The sequence below is a fragment of the Pseudomicrostroma glucosiphilum genome (genome assembly GCF_003144135.1).
Source record: "Pseudomicrostroma glucosiphilum strain MCA 4718 unplaced genomic scaffold BCV69scaffold_3, whole genome shotgun sequence".
Lineage (NCBI taxonomy): Eukaryota > Fungi > Basidiomycota > Exobasidiomycetes > Microstromatales > Microstromataceae > Microstroma > Microstroma glucosiphilum.
Window position 1 is genome coordinate 82,559 of NW_020289915.1, and position 21,468 is coordinate 104,026.

Consider the following 21,468-nt stretch of genomic DNA (forward strand, 5'->3'; position numbering starts at 1 on the left):
AGAAGATCCGCTGGTATCTTCGAGTCCCAACAGATCTTGCGCGAGAGGTCTACAGCACAGGAAACAATGGCCCGTCGAATACCGGAAGACTTGCTCTGTGTGGTTGCACGCCAAGGGAGCAGGTTTCACATATGTACCGCGTACCACAACATCTATTATAGGTTCGATCTATACACGACCCTGTCCGACCGAAATGAATGAATCAACTACAGCGGCACCTTGACGAACCTCTCTCCTGCCTGAGGTTCATCCCTTCTTCGACTTAAATCGACTCAAGCTCCATCCCCTCCCCCGCTTCTTCTGCTGCGCAAACTCCTCAAGAAGGAGTGAAGAAGCCGAGATGAGCGGTGACCCATCACCTATGTCTATGCCTTGACTTGCGCCTGAGATTGAAGTTGCGGCTGGGCCGGGACTTTGACTCATCTGTACTCCGGAGAGGGGCGCATTGGTGCTTTGTTGACTTGTGAGTTGATTCGTTGGAGCTGCTGGTGACGATGCGTCGTGAGATAGACTTGCTGTTGTTTGCGATGTCGCCGTAGGAATGGATGCAGAGGCAGCAGATGTTTGCACGTGTGCTGATGGCGATGCAGAGCCTGCTAGGGGCTCGTGCTTGAAGGGAGAGGCGAGGACGGCCACGGCAGAGGAAGAAGCTGTAGTCTCTAGCACAAGGAAGGGGAGTTCAGCAAGCGAAGGTCGACGCTCCTGCCCCTCAGACTCGCCATGACCATTGGCAGGAGCACGAGTGACGGCCACATGTTCCGCTTGGACAGCCCTGCGGCCCAGCGATGTCCTGTATGGTGAACGAGGGGGAATGAGAGGCGACCTGCTGCCGCTACCTTCACCACTGGCAGCGCTGTTGTCTACAGTTTGTGTTCTGAGGGGCGAGAGGGCGCCTGAGACTCTCGGCGTGCTTGGCCTGGAGGCGCTCGCCTCGGAAACAAGGCTCTTGAGGACTGAAGGTGAGCCATTACTCGGCGTTGGAATTCTTTGCGGCTCAGACAAATGCATGAGCACCAGCGCTCGAGGTCTAGGAGTGAGGGAAGAGGAGGAGTGCAAGGAGCAATTCTCTACCTGCGAATCTGAGACGATGAGCTTGGTCGCCAGATTCTCGCCCGCCGTCAGGCGTTCCGTATGTGCCTCAGAATCCTCGAGTGTGACTGAGTCCGAAGTCGACGTTGTTGTCGTACTTGCAAGAGGTGTAGACATCCCGATCGGGGCAGACAACGAGGTGGTCCGAAGAGAAGCAGATGTCACGTCTCCGCTAAGGACGGTAAGTTCTGCAGGCAGTGTAGCACTCTCATGGCTTCGCTTTGCCATGTCTACACTGGGTCCTCTCGAATTTGTCTGCAGGCGCGTCAGCTCAGGTCTGGCCAAGGCCGGAGGGCCTTTCTTACCAGTACCTGAACGTCGCCCGTGAGAAGAAGACAGGCGTCCGCCACCGACAAAGGCAGCAGCCAGATTCGCAAATGAGTTGCGTCGCATTGCTAGAGCCTTGTAGGTACTATCCGTCGAGCCAGAGTCCGGTGGCGGTGGTGGCGGAGGAAACCAGCTGGATGGGTCCATGTTGATGGCAGATTTGTGATGCGGTATGCCCAGCTGGAACAAGCGGTGCGTCCCATCACCTTGTGTGCTCGGTCGCTTGCTATGTTTCTTCAAGGAAGTAGCTTTCGCTTCACCAATGAGAGTAGAGGTGGTGACCGCCTCTTCCATGCTTGTCGCTCGCTGCTGTAGTACAACCTCGCCGGGGAATCCTTGCAAATCGGACATCAGCGAGCCAGGAGCGACTGTACTTGATGAGGGGTCCGTACAGACAAAAGCGTCCCCTTGTACCGTAAAGACCCCTTCTTCTTCGCTATGGTCGCTCCACAGATCGGCATCTTCTGCGTCTACATTCCCGCCCACCGGAGTGACCCTGGTCTTCAATAAAGCATTCCGGCCCCCACCCCTGCCAGATCTACCTGGTAAAACCACTCCACCTCTTCCAGCGACCAGGCTCCGGAGGTAGGCGCGTTTTCGCCAGTCATCAACGCTGACCTTGACAGAAGCGTCCCAGGGGCAAGGCAGGTCAATTTCCGTCTGCTGGAGAAAATCGGCAATGCCGCGAAAGACGTCGATGTTGGATCGAAGCGGTAGCTTGGCCAGCTCCTCGAGCTTGAGAGTGTCTCCTCGTCGAGCTAGTTGGTAGCGACAATGGACTCTTTGGAAGAGTGCATACCAGCAACGAGCCGCGTGATCCGTGAGAAAGCGCAAAGAGACAATGTGATGATGTGATCCCGGTCCGGTCTCGCTTCTCGCTCCCACTGATTTGTGCTCTGATGGGCTGTTGAAGCAGACATTGATAAGATCCTGAGCAAGAGTTCTCAAGACTGGGTTCGTCGCCCCGTCTGCCAGCTCTGAACTTATCCACGAGATGACAGACAAATTGAGCTTAGCAATCAGACCTTGAGGAGACGCTGAGCCTGCTTTGGTCCTCTCTTCGCCTTTCTCGCCACCCTGCTCGCGACCTCTTGCTACTAAACCATCATTCGCAGGATCAGGCCTTCGCCTAAAGACACAGAGATATCCCTGGTGAACAACGAGCCATCTGAGCTTCCAGCATCCTAGACCGACAGCGCGAGCTTTCTCGGGGCAACCTCGAGGGTGATGCACATATGCCCATCCATGAGCGAAGCTGTCCAGATAGTCGCAATCCAGCAATGGCGGAGCCACCGCTTTCTGTGGAGGGCGCGACGTGGACGTCGGGGATGCCCCAAAGGCCGTGCTGGGAGTATGTCTGGAGAGATTTTCACCACTAAGGCGATGTGGTGCGGAGCTCTTTGTGTAATGATATCGAGGCAGCCGCACTCGATGTCGTGTCGAGTGAAGGTGAAGCTCGAGCAACTCGAAAGGTCTTAGGCGGCAGCTGCTCAAGCTTGCGTTTTCGTCGAGTGTCATACCCTTACTGAACGAAAACAAGCAGTACTGGCCCGCCGTGCGACGGCTTCGCGAGGTACGCTTTCCATCGGATTCGTAGCAGTAGCTTGTTGAGCTGCGTAGCTGGTTGAGTAGCGAATCGACTTGAGCAGGAGATGCAATTGAGGTCGCACTGCCGATCGCACTTCCTCGCTGAAGTCCAAAAGAAGCTGTCGGTGCGTGTAATGAGGCAGCTTCCGTGGCCTTCGCACTTTGCTCCTGGGGCGGCAACGAAGAGAAAGAAGCTGGCTTGACAGGTAGTGGCGATGCTGGAAGCTTCTGTTCGTACAAAGTTGGGGCACTTACTCGCTCATTTAATACTCCTGATGTGTTGACAGATTGTAGCGCAGGAGCCTTGATCGTTCCACTACGGTGACGCCTATGGGCAGAGATTGAAAGTGGGCCAGCCGTCTGTGAGAGGCCATCATTATCGCCCTGTCTCCGACGCTTAGCCAGATCTGCCTCCAACTGCGTGCCCCAAAGCCGTTGCTCATCCGTCGTCTCAAGATCAACATGCTGGCCACGACTTGAGCTCGTGCTCAGTGAGTGAGGGCTTTCCAAGGTACACGACGCACCGCTCGAGCTTGCAGGCGACATTGGCGTGATCGCTTCGTCTGCTGTAGTTCTACACAGGATCAGATCCATTGCTCCTGGCAGAGGCTCGAGGTCAACTTTGGTAGATGCCTCATCAGATGATAGCTCCTTGTGCTCGGCATCGTCTGATGAAACTGTCCCTCTTGGTGGCACCCAGGACGAGGCCCTCAGATGTGTGCTCGAAGTTGGGTCAGAGACATTAGGCTCGGCAACCTCGACCTCGACGTCTATGTCGTCCTGCAAGGCGTCGTCTACCTCTAGATACTCCATTGCCCTTTGCTTCTGCCTCTGAGCTCTTCGAGCGTTCGCTGTCATGGTGGTCGGGCGACGGTGAGTGTACGGCTCGGCGCTTCGAGACGAGGTGGAAATGCTGAGCGGAGGCTGCCGAAGCTCGGTCGGGGAAGCTGTGGAAAGCTTGCCGAAGACAAGATGTGACTTCTCGAGGCTTTCGTTGAGTCTCCTCAGAGCTTCTTCTTCACACTTCTTGGCGACCTCGTTACCACGTAGAATACGAGCCAAATCCTGTCTCTCCAATACTGGAGGTGGAGACGACGTACGCACCACAATGGCCTCCGCTGACTTTGCATGCTCGAGTTCGTTGGTATCTGTAGAAGTCCGTGGCAGATCCAGAGAGACAGATTGAGGGCTGAGCGAGCGTTCGTCATCTCCTGCACCGGACAGGGAAGAGATGCTCGCTTGTGTCTTAAGATACGATGTATGCTGAAACGGGTCGTCTCTGCTGGAGCTGGGTGTGTTGATGACTCTGCTGGTGGGCGTGCTAGTCAAGACCATATCGGTAGCTTGTGCGAGAGCAAGCACGCTTGCTATGGACTCATTCGATGTCGCAGTCTTTGGCAAACGCTTGAGTAGTGGTGATCCAGCGGAGGGGTGTTGCGCTGAGCCGGGGTCGCGGCGTGGCGATGCTGGTGTGCGGCTGACGCCGAGACTCTGAGCTCTCCTGAGGTGTCTGGTGCGATGTAGAGTGGGTTGCGTATGTGGACTGATTTGGGTCTGAGGCATCGAACCTGGCCCACCTCTTCCAGGATCACCTCCCAAGATGAGCTCAGCCTGCCTGCGCGCTGCGATGGACTCAGCTACGACAAGTAGCCGTGATGGCTGTCGAGCTCCGCATCTCGACTCAGCAGCAAGGACCGCTTTCGGTGCTCGAGCAAGGAAACTTCTGTCGTTGGCGCCTGTCGCCGTTGCCGTTGACAGGCCTGGTCGACTGTGGCTCTGTCGGAGGGCAGTGCCTGTTACCTTGTTGTCTGAGTGCAGCCTTGTGATATCGAAGTGTAAGTCTGCTTCTTCGTCACCAATGCCCAACCGGTCGAGCGCCTTGTCCTTGAGCATTGCCACGGTAGATGAGCTGTCAATGGACAGACGAATCCACTGATCGCATGACACGTTGCGAATGTATAGAGGCAGCTTGTGCGAGGCAGGAGCCGGACGGGGTGAGGTCATGGCGGCGAGGGTATTAAGAGATCCAGGAGAGAAGTAAAAGGACGCGGGTTGGCCCTTGGTGTATTAATGCTGGTGCTGTTGTAAGGCGAGGATGTGACAAGGGGCAAAGGGTTTTGAGTTCTAGGTTCAGTGAGAGCTATGCGAGATTAGCGGGGTTGCGAAGGGTCATGGTGTGTAGGTGAGGGGAGGGGCAGAAGGGGAGAAGAAACCCGGCGGTGGACAGCCAACGTCAACGCTTCAGAAGATTCCTCGCAGCAATCGTCGTCCTGACGGCAACCACTGCGTCACCGGCGGCAAGCACTGTACCACTGCGCATGCAAGGGCTCCCACCGCTTACGATCCGGCGTGTCCGGCGGCAATACCATTCCCTCCTTTGGAACGGGGTGATTGACTCTGCAAGTGACCTCCTTGGCCAGAGCTATGGCTAGAGCAGACGCAAGACGATGGTCATCCCCTCTGTTCCATTGCAGAGTGCCTTGGTCCAGCGCTTGCTCAATTACCCCGCACGGTGGCTCCACAGGACCGGCAACGCCCCCTCCTCTGCTCGCGAAAGACCATGGCTAAGGAAGGTATGTTGTAGTGTACGTTGTCAGGGCAATCTTCGCAAGGACGATCGCGACTTCTATTACAATCTTGTTGCTGCAGCGTGTCCTTGTATTGAGCAGAAGATGGATCCGTGCGGAGAGGAGACGCCATGAAAGTGCCGCGAGGCGGGGACAAGGCACTGCGCGCGGGCGGGCAGGCGGGCGGGCGGGCGGGCGTGCGCCTGGCGTCTCCACTCCTCCGAGGCTGATGAGCATCATCGGGGCTTCCTCTCCACCATCGTCACCGCCATCACACTGTCGTCCCGCTGTATTCCGACCCACAGCAGATCATAGCTGACCACATATACAGTACCCTGCGATTGGAGTCACCTCTGTATACCTCTGCAAGCAGCATACAGCCTCCCGCTCTAGTAGAGCCACAAAGAACGTCTATCTGCCACACTTTCACACCTTCCCCCCACTTACACAATGTCACGGCCGATGAACGACGATGAGGTCCTCAATGAGATGAAGAAGATGGTCAGTATCGCAATCGTAGACGTGATCAGTAGTGGTGTTGGCTCAGTTCTTCTCCCTGCCTGTCAAGAGCCCTGGATGGCACCTCGCCGCTCCTGATGAACGCAGTAGCTGACCACTGCAGCTCGTCCTTCCCCTTAAACCCTGCAGGTCGCTTTCATCAAGCAAGAGGCAATGGAGAAGGCTAGAGAGATTCAGGTCAAGGCAGACGAGGAGTTTGCTATTGAGAAGGTGAGCCCTTGCAGTGAACACTCGCTTCAAGCTCGCTGGGCTGCGATACTCATCGTTCTTTCCTCTCTGCTTTACTGCTCAATTCACAGTCCAAGATTGTTCGTCAGGAGGCTGTCAGCATTGACTCTGCGCACGAGAAGAAGATCAAGCAGGCTCAGGTCGCCAACAAGATGTGAGTGTCCAGAGGTCCCGCAGGCTTTATCCTGTCGTCCTTGCCCCTTCTGACACCTTGCATCGACCCACCCACTCTCCTTTCCCCCTCACCTTCGCACGTACAGTTCCGAGTCGAACGCAACAAACAAGGCTCGTCTGTCGGTACTACAAGCAAGAGACTCTCACCTGGAGGACCTCTTCGAGGGTGCTCGAGAGAAGCTCGTTGGACTTAGCAAAGACGAGAAGAAGTACTCTACTCTCCTCAAGGATCTGATCACTCAGGGTCTCCTTCGTCTCATGGAGAAGAAGGTGACAGTCACTTGCCGTGACAAGGACGAGAAGTTGGTCAAGAAGGCCGCGGATGAGGCAAAGAAGCAGTACAAGGAGAAGAGTGGAAGGGATGTAGAGATCGAGGTGGTAAAGGGATTGAACAAGGACAGCAATGGAGGTGTGCTGCTGGCTGGACATGGTGGAAGGATCAAGGTCGACAACACCTTGGACGAGAGGATGAAGCTGCTCGAGGAGCTGGTGAGTTGCGACTATGCGGACATGAATCCTGCTTGAGAACAATGCAGCTAACCTCGGCCCCACCCATCCCTTTACAGATGCTCCCCGAGATCCGGCTAGACCTGTTCGGTGCCAACCCCAACAGGAAGTTCTCGAGCTAAATGCAGATCCCACCTCTTTTGACACTCGCCTCCCTACCTCCAGAGTCGCTCATACCGCGCTCTGAGACTTTAGGGCAGTGGTGCGACAAGTGACCTTCATTGTTGCACTACCTTTTGCTATATCACTCAATGGATATTCGTGACCGACGACAAGGAAGGGAAGAGCTCTTGCTCTTGCTCTTGACGCGAGCGAAGCAGTAGTAGCTACATGGGATCTGACGAGTCTCTCCTTTTGACGCTTTCTCTCAAAGCGGGTATATTGATGGTCTTGGGTGACAGTCAGTCTAGTCTAGATCTTTCTCAGCTTGTTTTGCCGGGGAAGCACTGCGATCCGGAGGGCAAACGAGGGCTCTCGTCAGTCAGTCACCATGTCTTTTTTGGCTCGTTGCCACTACCCCGTTCCTGCTCGAAGCGACATATCAGCTCTGCGCGACAGACTCACCTTCTCTAAGGTACTCGAGGTGCTTCGTGAAAGAAGCCTCATCCTGTACGATCCCCTCTCCACTCCACTGACGTGTCTTCCATGCCCGTCCATCCGAACCGGGCTCGGCCGAGTGGAGAACAGAGTAATTTGGGATCGCCAAGCTGGGTGCCGGGTCGTTCGTCGCAGTAGCTGTGTTATTGTCGAGGCTAGGGGGAGCCGTGCTCGTGGGCTCACCGCTGCCTTCTTCGTCTTCCTCTGGAATCGGTGTGGTGGCGACACTGCTAGCGCTTGGTCTTCGTGAGAGTGTTTGAGCAGGGAGAGCTAGCCTGCTCATCTTCTTTGCCAGATCCGCCTCGCCGCCCTCGCCTTCTGAGACCCTCCCTGCTCCTTCAGGCCCCTCCTCGTCTTCGTCAAGCCCAACACGTAGGGCAGCCTCGAGCTCCTCCTGCGTCGGCTTGGCACCTGCTCCCATACCAGGCCTATCATCCTCGAGGCACACTCCCACTCCAACCTTGCACCAATCGCCTAGCTTGATCTCCCCTCTCCTAGCAATCACCCTCGCCTTGATCTCAAAGGAGTTCCAATCCCCAATCCGTACCACACCCCCTTTAAGCATCTCCACTCTACTTCCCACTTCAAAGAGGTTGCCGACACCAATGGTGAGAGTCTGACCGGTGGTGGAGGAGTTTATGATGTTGACGTTTTCTTCGAGGAGGCAATTGGGACCGAGGATGATGGGACCGCCGAGAGCTTGGAGGGAGCTGAGGGGGTGAAGGACACAGCCGGAGGCAATAGAAATTTCGCCGCTGTGAGAGGAGAGGAGGAGGGGAAGAATGGATCGATTAGTCAAGGAGTCGTAAGCCCTTGGCAATGTTCGTATTGTCCCACCTGAGCTTCGTATCTTGGCATATGATGACCCGCGAGCCAACGGTGAGCTTGAGGTCCTGTGCGTCCTTGGGCTTCGCCTCGATCTTGCTACTGCTGCTGCTGGGGCCAGCGGCTGCGGAAGAGACTCTGCTGCTGCTCATCTCGGCGCCTTGTGAGAGGCCAAGTCCGCCTGTCTTCTTGCCCTTGTCTTGCTGACAGCGTAGTGGGGCGTGAAGATCACCAAGAGGAAGAGGAGCCTCGTACAGGCGAGAGTGTTGGTCTCCACTCCGCGCCCCTTTCCGCCTCGCTTTGCATTTTCGTAGGTCAGAAGGACCTCACCACTATTCCTCTTTACCCATCGCTGCGTCGACACCTGCTCTGCTCTTGAATTGGCTCCTGTGCTCTTCGCCACGATGGCTTCGTCTAGCGCTGCTCATCCTCCCCTCTCCACTTCAGCCGACCCGCTTCGAGAGGATCCTGGCAGGGTAGAGACTGCAACCGTGGAGGCAGACGTTCGGTTCGAACAGGCAGACTCGAGAAAGCGCAGCAATGCTACCTCGTCAACCTCGGCTTTGCCAGCAGCGCGAGGCGAGCGGATACCTGGCCCGCCGATTGTTGAGACGAAGGAGGAGATGCAGGAGGAGTTGCACAATCTTGATCGAGTGAAGATGGCATTGGAGGGAGGCGCTGTGAGTAGGAGCTGAAGCACTGCGAGGGAGCTCGGAGGCAGGCGCTGACACTGCCCAACTCTCCTCTACCAAACAGCGATTGTCCTCGCCAGAGCAGTCAGTACTCCGTCTGGCGAATATCAGGCTCTCAGGCTCTTCAGCTGTTCGTCCTTCCTTCCTCGCAAGAGTCTGCCGCCCCTACGTAGACGAGGATCTGGCCTTCTCGCGCCTGTATCGTCTACTGCACTCTTCCTCTGGCCGCCTCGACTTTCCTCCTCCAGGGGCGCCTACAACGCTACAAGGCGTCCTACAGCTGACCTCTTCTCTCGCCAACGATTTGCAGCGTCTAGACCTTTACAATGGCATCGACGCCTCCATCCTGCCCGCCATTACGCCCTCGTCACCACAGACGGCGATGCAGGATGTGGATGTGCTGCTACAGCTCAGGGAGTCGCCTCGGTTGTTCCTCAAGAGTTCGACTGATGTTGGAAACGGAGAAGGAAGCGTGAGCGTGCAAGGGAGGATTCGAAATCTGTTCGGAGGAGCAGAGAAGCTCGAGGGAAGCTATGAGACGGGCACTCGTACCAGAGGGGCAATGAACGTGAGTTGCTTGAGAAAGAGCAGGAGCAATTCTGCGCTCTGTATTGCTGACGAGACCTCTCTGCGATACTACGCCAGGCTACCTTTACCACACCAGTGCTGGCCTCACCAGATCACGCGTTCACTCTGTCCGGCTACCTGTCCAATCGCGACAAGACCTTCTACGCCTCGCACTACGAAGCTCTGCAAGGTCTCAAAGCTTCCCTGACTGCAAATGCCTCGTCCAGCTCGCAGCACGAGCTGGCATGGGAGCTCAGCTGGAGGCAGATGAATCGCCTTTCTCCGTACGCGTCTGCATCGATTCGGAAGATGGCGCGGGGAGGCGGACACAGCGTCAAGAGCAGTCTGGTGCATACCTTTGTCAGCGATACGAGGGATGCAGTCACGCCCTCGCAGGGTGGGTCGGAGGGCAGGCTATTCAAGAGTGTAACAGAAATGGCAGGACTGGGAGGTGACGCTCAATTTGTCAAGTGGGAAGGACAGTGGGGGATCAATCGGTCTCTAGAGAACAAGCTAGGCAGCGGCTGGGCATGGGCTGCTGGCGCAAGGGCTGGGCTCATGCGGCCGCTCACCCTACCGAGCATTGCATCGGGAGAGACGTCCTCCCCGATGACGGCGGCAGATGTCAAGCTGCCCTTCGCAGATCGGTTCCAGCTGGGTGGTCCGACCTGTGTACGGATGTTCAAGATGAACTCTCTCGGACCCAAGGACGGCAGTGAGTGCAGTGTCAAGGGAACAGCGATCGCATAGGGCTGGAACACTGACGCTGGGTGACCTCCTCCTCTGCGGGTTGACAGGAGATTCGCTGGGTGGTACAGCCTTCTACTCTCTCGGAGCCTCCCTCTTCTCTCCTCTGCCTCTGAAGCCTCACTGGCCACTGAAGATGCACGCCTTCTTCAACGGCGGGCAGCTCTCCTCTCTACCCCTCTCCCTCTCAGCGGCAAAGCCTGCTGATCTACTTCAAGACACTCTTCTGCGTCCTTCTACATCTGCGGGTGTGGGACTGATGTATGAGCAGGGAGCATTGCGTCTAGAGCTTAACGCCGGGATGCCACTGAGCGCTGCGAGGGGTGATGGGAGCAGGAAAGGCGTGCAGCTGGGTGTGGGGATCAGCTTCCTTGGCTGAGCCTGAGCGAGCACTGTGAGAAATATCATCGCCGGCCACGTTGTACTCTACACCACCACTGTTATTCCCACATCTATGCCAAGCAGCTTGCTTGGCCTCAAAAGTACTTGTGCGCTGCTGCTTTCTTACTTCTGCCCGTAGACTCAGAAGACAAAGGGGAGCGGAGCGGAAGGGGGCACGATTTGAAATGCCGCCGGCGGCTGCACGCTCCACCCGAGTTGGTCGAGGGCAAGGCGTGAGGGAGGCGGCGTTGGGTTGCCCTTGTTCCTCCAGCACCATCGCCGTACGACTCCCTACTCCCCCTTGCGCTCACTTGCAAGTCTCCGCTACAATCAGCTGCAGCATCACTGCCGTCGTCTCCTCCTCCTCTAGGTCGAGCGATTGCCTAGCCATTGCCATACCTTGACCGCGCTTGACCGGCCTGCTCTGCCAGAGCCCTAGGTAGCATTGTCCACCCCTCTCAGCTATACCCTTCCTCCCACCCCAGTCTGCCCGCAACGATGATCTCCGCCTTCTTCATCTTCAATCAAAAAGGCGACGTCCTCATCTCCCGCCTCTTCCGCAACGACCTCAAGCGCAGCATAGCCGACATCTTCCGCATCCAAGTTGTATCCAACCCCTCTGTACGCTCACCCATCATCACTCTAGGCTCAACCTCCTTCTTTCATGTTCGTCATCAGAACCTCTATCTGGTGGCAGTGACAAAGGGAAATGCGAACGCGGCATTGGTATTTGAGTTTTGCTATAGGTTGATCAATATTGGTAGGAGCTACTTTGGAAAGTTGGACGAGGAGAGTGTCAAGAATAACTTTGTGCTCATTTACGAGCTGCTAGATGGTGAGCGGAAAGGCGCGTCGAGTTGGAAGAGTAAGCAACGAAGCCGAAGATGCTGATTCGGTTGATTTGCCCCTTTTGCCTTACCCTTCTGGCAGAGATTCTCGACTTTGGATACCCACAGACTTCGGAGACGGACACGCTCAAGATGTACATTACCACCGAAGGCGTCAAGTCGGAGCAGGCAGTCAGGGAAGACTCGGCCAAGATTACCATCCAGGCTACGGGAGCTACCAGCTGGAGGAGAGCAGATGTCAAGTACCGCAAGAATGAGGCGTTTGTCGACGTCGTGGAGAACGTCAATCTGTTGATGAGCACAAAAGGTGATTAGTCGCCTGCTGCAAGGGTACAAGTGTAGCTACTGACAGCAACATACTTCCCGCTCTTCCGCCAGGCACTGTACTGAGAGCGGACGTCGATGGTCAAATCCTCATGCGAGCTTACCTGACAGGCATGCCAGAGTGCAAGTTCGGCCTAAACGACAAGCTCGTCCTCGACCGCAAACGAGACCGGCTCGACACCGGTTCAGGGGATGGAGTCGGTGGTGAAGGCATGGGCGCAGGCGGCGCAGTAGAGCTCGACGACTGCCAATTCCACCAATGTGTCAAGCTGAACAAGTACGACTCGGACCGCTCTATCAGCTTCACGCCCCCGGACGGAGAGTTTGAGCTGATGAGGTATCGCTCTACCTCGAATGTCAATCTGCCATTCAAGGTGCATCCCATCGTAGAGGAGATCGGCAAGTCGAAAGTAGAGTACATGGTTCACCTCAAGGCTAACTTCGACTCGAAGTTGACCGGCACAGATATTGTGCTGCGCATCCCCACACCGCCCAATACCACCTCGGTCAAGTGCTCCGTGGCGGTAGGCAAAGCCAAGTGGGTCTCGGCGGATAATTCGATTGTTTGGAAGATTCCAAAGATGCAGGGAATGGGAGACGCAAGTCTACAGGCAGAGGCGACGTTGAGTCAGGTCACTGTTAGGAAGGCGTGGAGTCGCCCGCCGATTGAGATGGACTTCCAGGTGTTGATGCTCACGGCCAGTGGTAAGTAGCACCTCTCTGCACAACGGCATCTACGGCCTGCACTGACTTGTCCTCATATCCTCTTCTTGCTCTTCCTGCAGGTCTGCTGGTACGCTACCTCAAAGTGTGGGAGAAGTCAGGATGTGAGCATCCCCAACCTCGCAGCAGTTGCGAGGCATACTACAATACAATACAAGGATTGTCATCTGACCTTACGCTGTATCCTCTCCCTCTCTTCGTGCAGACCAATCGGTGAAATGGGTACGCTACGTATCCCGGGCAGGAGGCAATAGTGGGTCGAGCTATGCCATTCGAATCTAGTGAGGTCTATTGCACATGGTAGCCAACGGTGATGCGATGTATCACGCTGAGCGGTACGCCGCGACGCGGAGTGAAGCAAAGGCCAAAAGGCCAAAGGGCCAAAGCAATGTATGTATTTGTAGAAGTCTACCTGCATCGGCCCCTCCCCTGCTCCCTGCCCCCTACCCCCTGGTTGAGTACCCCTCACGGCCCGCACGCCCAGCCCCTGAAGGCTACATTCTGCCGGACTGGAACTTGTACCTGCATTGGGACCTGGTACCTAATGTCAGTATTGACCTTGGCGGGTTGCCGGGCTAAACGGCACACGGCACACGCCAAGGAGCAAGGAGCAAGAGAGGACAGGAGCAAGAGGAGGGTTTAGGCTTTGCGGTCGTGGCTCCCGTTTGAGGCTGGGCGGTTGCCTTCTGACTGAGTGACTGACTGGACGGACGAATCGAGGCTGGGGCCTTGACTGGGGTCGTCTTCCTCTCGTCCGACCAAGACCTTGACTCTGATCCCGACTCCCAGAGCAGCTCAGCTCAGCTCTCGCCGCGGCTCAAGCGTGATACATTGTAGTCGCTCCGTATCGCGCCGTGCTGTGCCGTGCAGTGCCGTGCCGGTCTGACGAGCCTCTATCACCGTACCTCTGAGGCTACCTCGCTGCTCGGCGTGCTGGTCAAGATCAGACGAACCGGGCCTCGCATTCTGCCAAGTCATCTTTGGAGTCGCCTTGTCGCCAGGTCTCAACGCTTGCATACAACATGGCCATCCCGCCAGCTCCTCGACAGCTTCGCCAGCGCCGTAAAAGCCTCAGCTCCCTCATGCTCCTTCCCAGGATATTGGCTTTGCTGGTCCTGGGGAGCTCCTCGTTGTGCGTCGCCTCTGCACCGCTCAACAGTCAAAGTCAGCCGGAAGTGCAAATACAACTGCCAACGCGGGAGCAACAACAAGCAAAACAAGAACAGCAACAGCAACATCGTCTGAATGTCCTCCACGAGCCTGTGCGGAGCGTCTGGGAACATCAGGCTGGACAAGCAAAACTGACAGCAAGGGCAAGCGCCGTCTTGCACCATCCGCATGAGCCAGGGACAAGAGGCCGTGCGGAATGGGACGGAGCTGGGGAAGGGTCAGTGCGGAGGGAAAAGTGGGAGACAAGAGGTGCTCAAGATGGCCGGTCGTGGAGTTACGGAGGGAGCCATGCCCTGCGGGCTGAAGATGGAGAGAGGGACAAGTGCGTATACCTCTGGACTTGATGAAAGGGAACAGTGCATTGCAGACTCTCAGAAGGGATGTTGACAGGCTGAAGATTTGATACGTTCCTCCTTACCCTTCAACAGCGAGTGGCTCGTAGAGATTGGCTACGGCACACCTGCTCAAAAGCTCAAAGTGGTCCTCGACAGCGGCTCCGCCGGCGGCTGGCTCTACTCTCCCTCGTGCTGCTACCCAAGAGATCACGACTACTTTGACCCGCAGCGCTCCTTGACGTTCGCCAATCGCACACTGGACGAGGAGGGGAAAGCGAGGAGAGCCACTTCCGCCGTTGCAGGCACGCCCTGGAACGCCTCGTACGGCTCTGCAAAGGCAGAGACGTTTGGCTATGTCGGGTACGACACTCTGCAGCTCTCGTCGACACTACAAGTGGCGGACGTCAATCTGGCTCTTGCGACTTCGTTGACGGGCCCCAGTCGCGAAAAACGCAAGATGGAGGGCCTGGTAGGTCTCTTGCCCAGTCGCGTCGTAAGGAGGGATTTTCCCGGCGGGTGGAACACACCCTTCGAAAAAGCCATCGATGACGACCTGTTGGGAAAGCCGTACCTGTCCATTGCTTTGCAGAAGGCTGATCGACGCACGGGCGAGGGCGGAGGAGGGAGCTACCTCTTCGGTGCCGTCGACAGCAAAGCGCAGCGTGGACCACTGGTGTGGATGGACGTGCAGTCGCAGACATTCTGGGGCGTCGTCTTCGATGGCTTGTCCATGGGCCATGGAGAGGACGAATACCACAACGTGAGCGATCCTGCTGATGAGCGGCGGCGCGTTGTACTCGACACAGGTACAGCTTTGATCCTACTGAGCGCCCCTGCTGCTGATGCGGTCAACAGTCGTATCCACGGCAGCTTCAAACGCTCGGCCACCGCGAGCGACGACGAGCTCGTTGCGTTGAACTCTACTCGCAGGGACATCGGAGGTGAGAGCGTGGTGCCGGTCGCCAACCCCTGGCTGGTCCCATGTCGGACCGGTCTGGAGGAGTACGATTTGGAGCTGCCGCCAGAGGATCGTACCCAGCCCTTCTACATCTCGCTCGGCCGCACGCGCTTCGGAATCCCTCCGCAAGACTTTGTCTTTTGGCCTAACCAGCCCTACCCGACTTCTCTCACGGGAGGGAGAAAGGACTTGTGTCTGAGCGCCTTCCAGCCTACTTCGGCCGGGTATAGCGTCCTTGGAGGCGTCTTCTTCAAGAATGCTTTGGTCGTGTTGGATAATGCAGGAGGGTCCGAACAGGGCGGTAGTGGGAGGAAAGTGGGCGTAGCGAAGAGAGCAGACGTCGTTGAACCGTGATGATAAGACTGCAACACCTCGGCGCAGGAATCGCTGTTTATTCGCTTGTGATCAGGATATTGGCTTGCATTCCCGAACCCTCAGTCATGTAGCATGGCCCAATTCGAAGCACTGTCCTGGATGAGCCTCACCATCTGATGTTTTGTATCTGATGTGACATTGTCGTTGATGATCGTGTACAAGTACAGTGAAGTGGCGAAGCCTGCTCTCCGCCACCTCTCTTATCTACCGGAGACGACTCACCCCTGTCTCTCCCAGCTCTCCTTCCTCTACCGTCTCCCCTCTTCCCTCCTCTCACTTCTTCTTCGACTTATCCTTATCCTTCTCATCCTCATCCTTCTTCGCCGCCTTGAGCATCTTCAGTGGTCCACCACCAGCCGCTCGTCCAATCATCTCTTGCTCCATATGCCCAACGACTGAGGCGTTTTGTTGCCGCTTCTTGGTAGCCATGGCGATAGCGGGGGCCTTCTTGGGTGGGCAGACCCGAGCTAGAAGAGGGGGAGCAAAAAAAGAGATCGTTAGCTCAGTGATGTTTATAAGGAATAGTGAGTGGGATGGGAAAGCCCAGGAATGGGCAGGGCAACTCACCTCCCTTCTTTGGCTGGATGGCCTTCTTGGCCACACTGCTCGTCTGTTTCCTCTTCTGCTGCTGCTGTGCCGATGCGGCCTTTGCCGGCTTGAAACCTTGGGCCATACTCTCTTTACTCGTGTTTAGAGGAAGGAAGGTTTATGAGAAAGGGATGAGATTGCTCGTAACGGCGAGATGAGGGAAGCCGTACGAATGGTTGGGATGTAAGAAGGTCAGGAAGTGCAATTGACGGAAAGAGGCAAGAATTTGGACGGGAGACCCCGCTTGGGCCCACGTGGCTTTGCCTCTTGGCAGGCTATCGGGCTCGCCTGCTTGCCTGCTTAAACAACACTATAATGCGATGATATGCGATTGACGATTTCAAAGGACGTCTGTTCTATAGTACAAGGAGAGATTCTTGCCTCTAGCCCTCTGACTGCGCCTTCATGATGACATGCAGCGCGTATCTCACATCTTCTTCGGTAAATGCGACTTTTCCCGGCCGGTCCGGTATCCGTACGCAGCTGATGCCCAGCTCTTCCACCTGTTCTACATCCACTGCGACCTGCCCCTTGGGATGGTAGACGAGGTGAGACATGAGTTGTCGAGGCTGCACCTCAGCACAGTCTTCGTGGTCGGTCGGGCTCGAGCTCGAGCAGGCATGAGTGATAGCCCTGATGAAGTCCAGAGCATCATACCCTCCAGTCTCGCGATCTAATTGTGTATTTAGTAGGAGAACCTTACGCCGTATCGTCTTCGAGTGCGCAATTGCGACCCCGACCCCTTGAAGAACGAGCAGAGGTACGATCGATGTGTATAGCGAGCCACACGAGTAGATGAGCGTCTCTGTCTTCTGTAGTGCTGCGAGGTAGGCAGGATTGGCGCTCAGCGCTTGAGGCCTCAGTTGGCCCTCGGCCGCGTCAATGGAGGGAAAGGCATAGTGTATGCCTGTTTGGAGGAGGAGTGTGGACGCGCGTACATCAGATGTCAGTCATGCCAATTGTGAGCAGCCCGCCAATCACTGCTTGCTCACTTTGAATTCTGCTCGGTAGTGCATTCTTGCCCGCTGCCTTGCTAAAGACAAGATTGCTGTTCGTCCGCGATATCACTGGTCTGAGCATCTTCGTGATCGGATCCGATAGAGAAAGGCTCTCTACAGCTGTCAGCAGACCGTTCGTGGCCTTCTTCGGCTCCAGCACTGCAGGTGTTGCGTCTCCTTCGCGCTTCTTGGCCGGATGAGAGATCTCGCATTGACCTAGTAACAGCTGTCCATTCTCAAGTCGGGCTGCAATGTGTGACGTCTCGGTAGTCTCCACGCACGGTATCGCTCGTACTTGCTTTGTGTCAATCCTGGCAACGTTGCAGAAGAGCCAGATGGCTGCTTGCAAAGAGTCGAAGGTGCGGGCGCAGGAGGAGAGGAAGGCATTTCCGATGGAGAGACCGTGCAAGTCAAAGGGCTCAGCCGCTGAGGAGCAGAGGGGGTCCGATGATGGGAAAGGCTTGGAAAAGGTGGCCAATACGGCCTTGTGGAAGTGTGTGATGAAGCCTGGAGCAGAGGAGGGAATCTCAGTCACTTGCTGGGGTAGGCGATTCTGCATACGGGCACAGCTCACCTCGGACGATACTGCCTCTGACTTCGTCTACCCCTTCCCAGATATGGTGAGTCCCTGCTATCACCTCCTTCCATTCATCCAGTATCTCATCTTCGCTATTGTCCACTGGAAATCTATAGCTCAAGAGATTCCGCAGCGCCTCGTTTCCTCCGGTCCCAGTTGCATCGCCATTGCTCGTGACCTCGGAAGGGATGAGTCTGACAAGTCTGCTCCGGATATCTCCAATGCTTGGACCTCCGAAGCAGCGTATAATCTCCGAAGAGGAACCTCCATTATCGCTTATCGGGAGGACATACGTTGTTGGGGAAGGTAGTGTTGCGGAGACGAGGTCATTGTAGCCCGTCCCGCCCGAGAGGATGAGCGTGGGGCCTAATGGCACGTTGCTAGTTGAAGCATCGCCCGCTTGCACTGGGCCGCTCTGCTCCATCAATCACCTCACAGAGGAGATGGCGATGTCGATGTCGATGGAAGATGAGGACGGGAACAAGGTAAGAGGTCCGAACTGTAAATACATTGGAGGAAAGGCTGAGTTGCGACACGTCGGCCACTTCCGCATTCAAGACTTTTGAGTGCGGGGGTGGAGGTGGGCGAGAAGGCCGAGATGGTGTGAAGTGCCCTCGTCTCCCTCATCTTCGCAAAAGGCCGCCACACCCAAGAGACAATCATATCAACCTCGGAAAGTGCCAAGATCGTGCTCAATTTTTCGAATGGAAGGGTCGGCCAGAGAATGGCAGATATATTACTCAAGCCCCGTGCCCCATCTGCGCCGCCTCCCAGACCCATGTTCTTGGCGAGATCTGGGTGGGAGCATCTCAAGGAGAGACGAAGCCCGATCACAGGACGTCCATCTCGATCAAATGCCGGTGTCTGAGCAAGGGGTGTCTGGGCAAGGAGAAGTCTTCAGGCTTAGACACTGTAAGGAGGATAAGGATTGTTCGCCGCGGCTAGCCCCCCTTGCCCCTATGTCGCTCACCGCACACCTCGCCGCCCGGTCCGCGAGGCCCCTCGGATATTAATCTTCGTCGTTCTTCTGGGTATTGATACCCGTGAAGCTAGGGAGGAGCTCTGGCTGTACTGTATCAGTATCAGGTAGCGGTCCACCTGAGCTTCCCCGGACTCCGTAGCGGTCATTTTGATTCGGATGCGGGGCAAAGGCGGACGTGGCCTTGAGGATGCGACCCGGTGGTACCCGTCCTCTACCCGGGAGCAACGGAAGAGCACTACCTAGCCGCGAGGGTGGTACCCATGGGAGCATAGCCATGCGCACGAGAGAAGAGGAAGACTGACCGAGTGCCTGGCCCCGTGAGTGCCGGTGCTTTTGTTCCGTACCTGACGCCCCTTTGCCCTCAGGACGACCAACCATCCCCACCGATCGCGGCGGTAGGCCTGCTGCCCCCCGCCTTCGGGCCGTGCCTCACCGCAGGACGGCGTCACGCAGCGTTTGCTCTCCAGTCATCTTGCTGTTCCCCCCTCAAGCTTTGTTCACCAGCTACTTTATCACCCATCCATCCAGAGCAATCCCTTCCCTCATCTCGACCCCACCTCTTCTCCTTGGCCTACGACTATCCTCGAACACGCTCCTCGCAACCCAGCCCTCGTCGTCATCGTCCTCGTCGTCGTCGTTGTCATCATCCATCCATCGATCCTCGCCATCCTCCTCGCACCTCGCTAACGATCCTCGTCGATCCTCCCTCGATCCAAGAAAAACAGACTTTGTGCTCAGCAGCACTCACCAACAGCAGAATCATCACTTATCCAGGCTTTCTCCAACAATCACATCGCCAAAGCAGCGATCGCATCATCACTTCACAGCTTTCAGTCGCTCACCTTCTGACAGCTATACAAGATGTCCGCTCCCTCATCTTCTTCTGCTACCACTACTTCGTCTAGCACTGCCCCAACGTCCGTCTCGAACGGCAGTGGCGCCCCAGCTGCCAGCAGCCCACACAGTGGCACCCCGATCACTACTACCAATGCAGCTAGGGCAGGCACAGCTGCGCCAGCAGGCCAACCCGGAGCAGTCGGAGCTGTCACTGGAGGACCTGCCGCGTGTGGTGTAGGCAGCGGACCCCCCATCATCACTGGCCGTCCTGCTGGAGTCCCACCTCTTGGCGTGCGTGAAGACACTACGCACCATGCTAGTCTATTCATTGGTGACTTGTCCCCAGAGGTGAGTCTCGATCTGGCTGAACAACGTCCACGATGGACATGAATTGACCCACAATTGCTTCCTTCGTACGCCATGCTTGCCACATCTAGGTCAACGATGCTACCCTCCGCGCAGCTTTTGCGGCTTTCCCTTCCCTGAGCGAGTGTCGAGTAATGTACGACCCCAACACTGGTGAGTGCCTTCACCCAATGTGTGGCGCAGCAGTATGTTGCCACTTGACTGACCTCTTTGCAACTCCTCGGCAGGACGCTCTCGCGGCTACGGCTTCGCATCCTTTGGAGACCCGGACGATGCTCACCGTGCCTTGTCGTGAGTAGGAGGCTCCTGTTCCCGTGCCACCGCAACAAAGCTTGCTCATCACCTCCTGGTTCTCTCCCATGCAGCACTCTCAACGGCGAATGGCTGGGCTCTCGACCTCTTCGCATCAACTGGGCCAACCAGAAACACTCTACTCGTCCTGGAAGCGGTGGCTCCCCTGCACTCGACCAGGGAGCGGCAACAATGCCCATGAGCTACGAGCAGATTGTAGCTGCGGCCCCGTCTCACAACACTACGGTCTACTTGGGCAATCTACACCCAATGACTACTCAGCAAGACATCGTCGCCCTCTTTTCGAACATCTCCTTTGTCCGCGAGGTTCGTCTGCAAGCTGAGAGAGGCTATGGCTTTGCCGTCCTCGACTCTCACGACGCCGCTGCTACGGCCATCTTCCAACTGGGCAATCTCGGTGGCGGTAGCGGTGTGCAGCTTCATGGTCGAGTATTGCGAGTCAGCTGGGGCAAGGACCGCAACGATGGCTCTATCGTCCCTCAGCTCCCCGGAGGTGGACTGGCGGCAGGCCTCGCCGCTCCCACTGTAGGTGGTTTGACTGCCGGCATGGCTGGTATGCCCAACGTCTTTGGCGGTATCATGTACCAGGCACCACCTGGCGGTGCTGCTGGCTTGAATTACCACACGGGCTTTGCACTTCCGACTTCTGCCGCTAGCTTTGGTCTTCAGCAGACAGCTCATGGAGGCCACAGCGCAGGCCAGGTCTCCGCTCTCGCAGGCATCAACAATGGTGCTCTTGGACACCTCCCTTCTTTTGCTGGCATGAATGTTGGAAATGGTGCTGCCAACACTGGCAACACCAACAACAATGCCACCCCAGGCGCCTTTGGGAACCAGCAGAGAAGCTTCTACTCTGCTGCTGCTGCTCCGGCCTTCAACAATGGGTCCGGAGGTGGTGCTGCGCCTGCCCCTGGCGGAGCCGCCAATAGCACCAACAACTACCTCTCCAATGCCTTCAATGCTGCGCCGAACTCCAATGCCATCAAGCACCACTGAAGCTGTGCATAGCCTAGGGAAAGTTACCGAAGAGGATGTTTGCAATGCCTGGCCACTCGACCACGACCATCTGGCTCTGCGCTTTCTCACCTCTCGTACCGTGTCTCTCTCTATACCTCTCCATCATCGACCCCCTTCCTTGGCGATATCTGCCATCTTTCCGATGCTTTGCCTAGCTGCCTTGCCATGGGAAGCTCCCCTCTTCTCCGCCTCGACCCTGCTTCCCTGTTTCCTCCTCTCTTCTGATAATGGGTTCAGCCTGCGCACTTGGT

The 21,468-nt window shown here is 56.5% G+C and overlaps 9 protein-coding genes across 9 annotated transcripts; 5 read left to right on the top strand and 4 right to left on the bottom strand.

The window, feature by feature from the left end:
* Positions 1-94: 94 nt before the first annotated feature.
* On the bottom strand, positions 95-5,229 carry BCV69DRAFT_132932 (hypothetical protein). Its single transcript, XM_025489240.1, has one exon. The coding sequence runs from the start codon at positions 5,005-5,007 to the stop codon at positions 247-249; it is 4,761 nt and encodes a 1,586-aa protein (XP_025349271.1). The 5' UTR covers positions 5,008-5,229; the 3' UTR covers positions 95-246.
* A 627-nt stretch (positions 5,230-5,856) lies between these two features.
* On the top strand, positions 5,857-7,435 carry BCV69DRAFT_281114 (putative vacuolar ATP synthase subunit E). The gene is made up of 5 exons (XM_025491861.1): positions 5,857-6,071; positions 6,219-6,299; positions 6,389-6,471; positions 6,578-6,980; positions 7,058-7,435. Exons 1-5 carry the CDS (start codon positions 6,021-6,023, stop codon positions 7,118-7,120), a joined length of 681 nt encoding a protein of 226 aa, XP_025349272.1. The 5' UTR covers positions 5,857-6,020; the 3' UTR covers positions 7,121-7,435.
* BCV69DRAFT_281115 (hypothetical protein) lies at positions 7,059-8,665 on the bottom strand. Its single transcript, XM_025491862.1, has 3 exons — positions 8,433-8,665; positions 7,563-8,350; positions 7,059-7,444 (listed from the first exon to the last, which is right to left on the bottom strand). Exons 1-3 carry the CDS (start codon positions 8,570-8,572, stop codon positions 7,410-7,412), a joined length of 963 nt encoding a protein of 320 aa, XP_025349273.1. The 5' UTR covers positions 8,573-8,665; the 3' UTR covers positions 7,059-7,409.
* An 82-nt stretch (positions 8,666-8,747) lies between these two features.
* Positions 8,748-10,926, top strand: BCV69DRAFT_281116 (hypothetical protein). Its single transcript, XM_025491863.1, has 4 exons — positions 8,748-9,100; positions 9,177-9,680; positions 9,758-10,394; positions 10,477-10,926. Exons 1-4 carry the CDS (start codon positions 8,825-8,827, stop codon positions 10,803-10,805), a joined length of 1,746 nt encoding a protein of 581 aa, XP_025349274.1. The 5' UTR covers positions 8,748-8,824; the 3' UTR covers positions 10,806-10,926.
* A 156-nt stretch (positions 10,927-11,082) lies between these two features.
* Positions 11,083-13,114, top strand: BCV69DRAFT_281117 (clathrin adaptor, mu subunit). The gene is made up of 5 exons (XM_025491864.1): positions 11,083-11,642; positions 11,738-11,962; positions 12,034-12,684; positions 12,765-12,806; positions 12,908-13,114. Exons 1-5 carry the CDS (start codon positions 11,306-11,308, stop codon positions 12,982-12,984), a joined length of 1,332 nt encoding a protein of 443 aa, XP_025349275.1. The 5' UTR covers positions 11,083-11,305; the 3' UTR covers positions 12,985-13,114.
* A 610-nt stretch (positions 13,115-13,724) lies between these two features.
* On the top strand, positions 13,725-15,519 carry BCV69DRAFT_310945 (acid protease; the record flags this gene model as incomplete). Its single annotated transcript, XM_025494825.1, has 2 exons — positions 13,725-14,194; positions 14,301-15,519. The coding sequence occupies 2 exons, from the start codon at positions 13,725-13,727 to the stop codon at positions 15,517-15,519; spliced, it is 1,689 nt and encodes a 562-aa protein (XP_025349276.1).
* Positions 15,520-15,813: 294 nt separating this feature from the next.
* On the bottom strand, positions 15,814-16,213 carry BCV69DRAFT_297422 (hypothetical protein; the record flags this gene model as incomplete). Its single annotated transcript, XM_025494112.1, has 2 exons — positions 15,814-16,007; positions 16,108-16,213. 2 exons carry the CDS (start codon positions 16,211-16,213, stop codon positions 15,814-15,816), a joined length of 300 nt encoding a protein of 99 aa, XP_025349277.1.
* A 229-nt stretch (positions 16,214-16,442) lies between these two features.
* On the bottom strand, positions 16,443-18,217 carry BCV69DRAFT_310947 (hypothetical protein). The gene is made up of 3 exons (XM_025494826.1): positions 17,701-18,217; positions 17,121-17,633; positions 16,443-17,035 (listed from the first exon to the last, which is right to left on the bottom strand). The coding sequence occupies exons 1-3, from the start codon at positions 18,125-18,127 to the stop codon at positions 16,512-16,514; spliced, it is 1,464 nt and encodes a 487-aa protein (XP_025349278.1). The 5' UTR covers positions 18,128-18,217; the 3' UTR covers positions 16,443-16,511.
* Positions 18,218-19,816: 1,599 nt separating this feature from the next.
* BCV69DRAFT_236399 (RNA-binding domain-containing protein) lies at positions 19,817-20,710 on the top strand (the record flags this gene model as incomplete). Its single annotated transcript, XM_025489919.1, has 4 exons — positions 19,817-19,895; positions 19,985-20,041; positions 20,116-20,179; positions 20,254-20,710. Coding segments are annotated over 4 exons (657 nt in total), but the record flags the coding sequence as incomplete, so codon positions are not given.
* Positions 20,711-21,468: the final 758 nt, after the last annotated feature.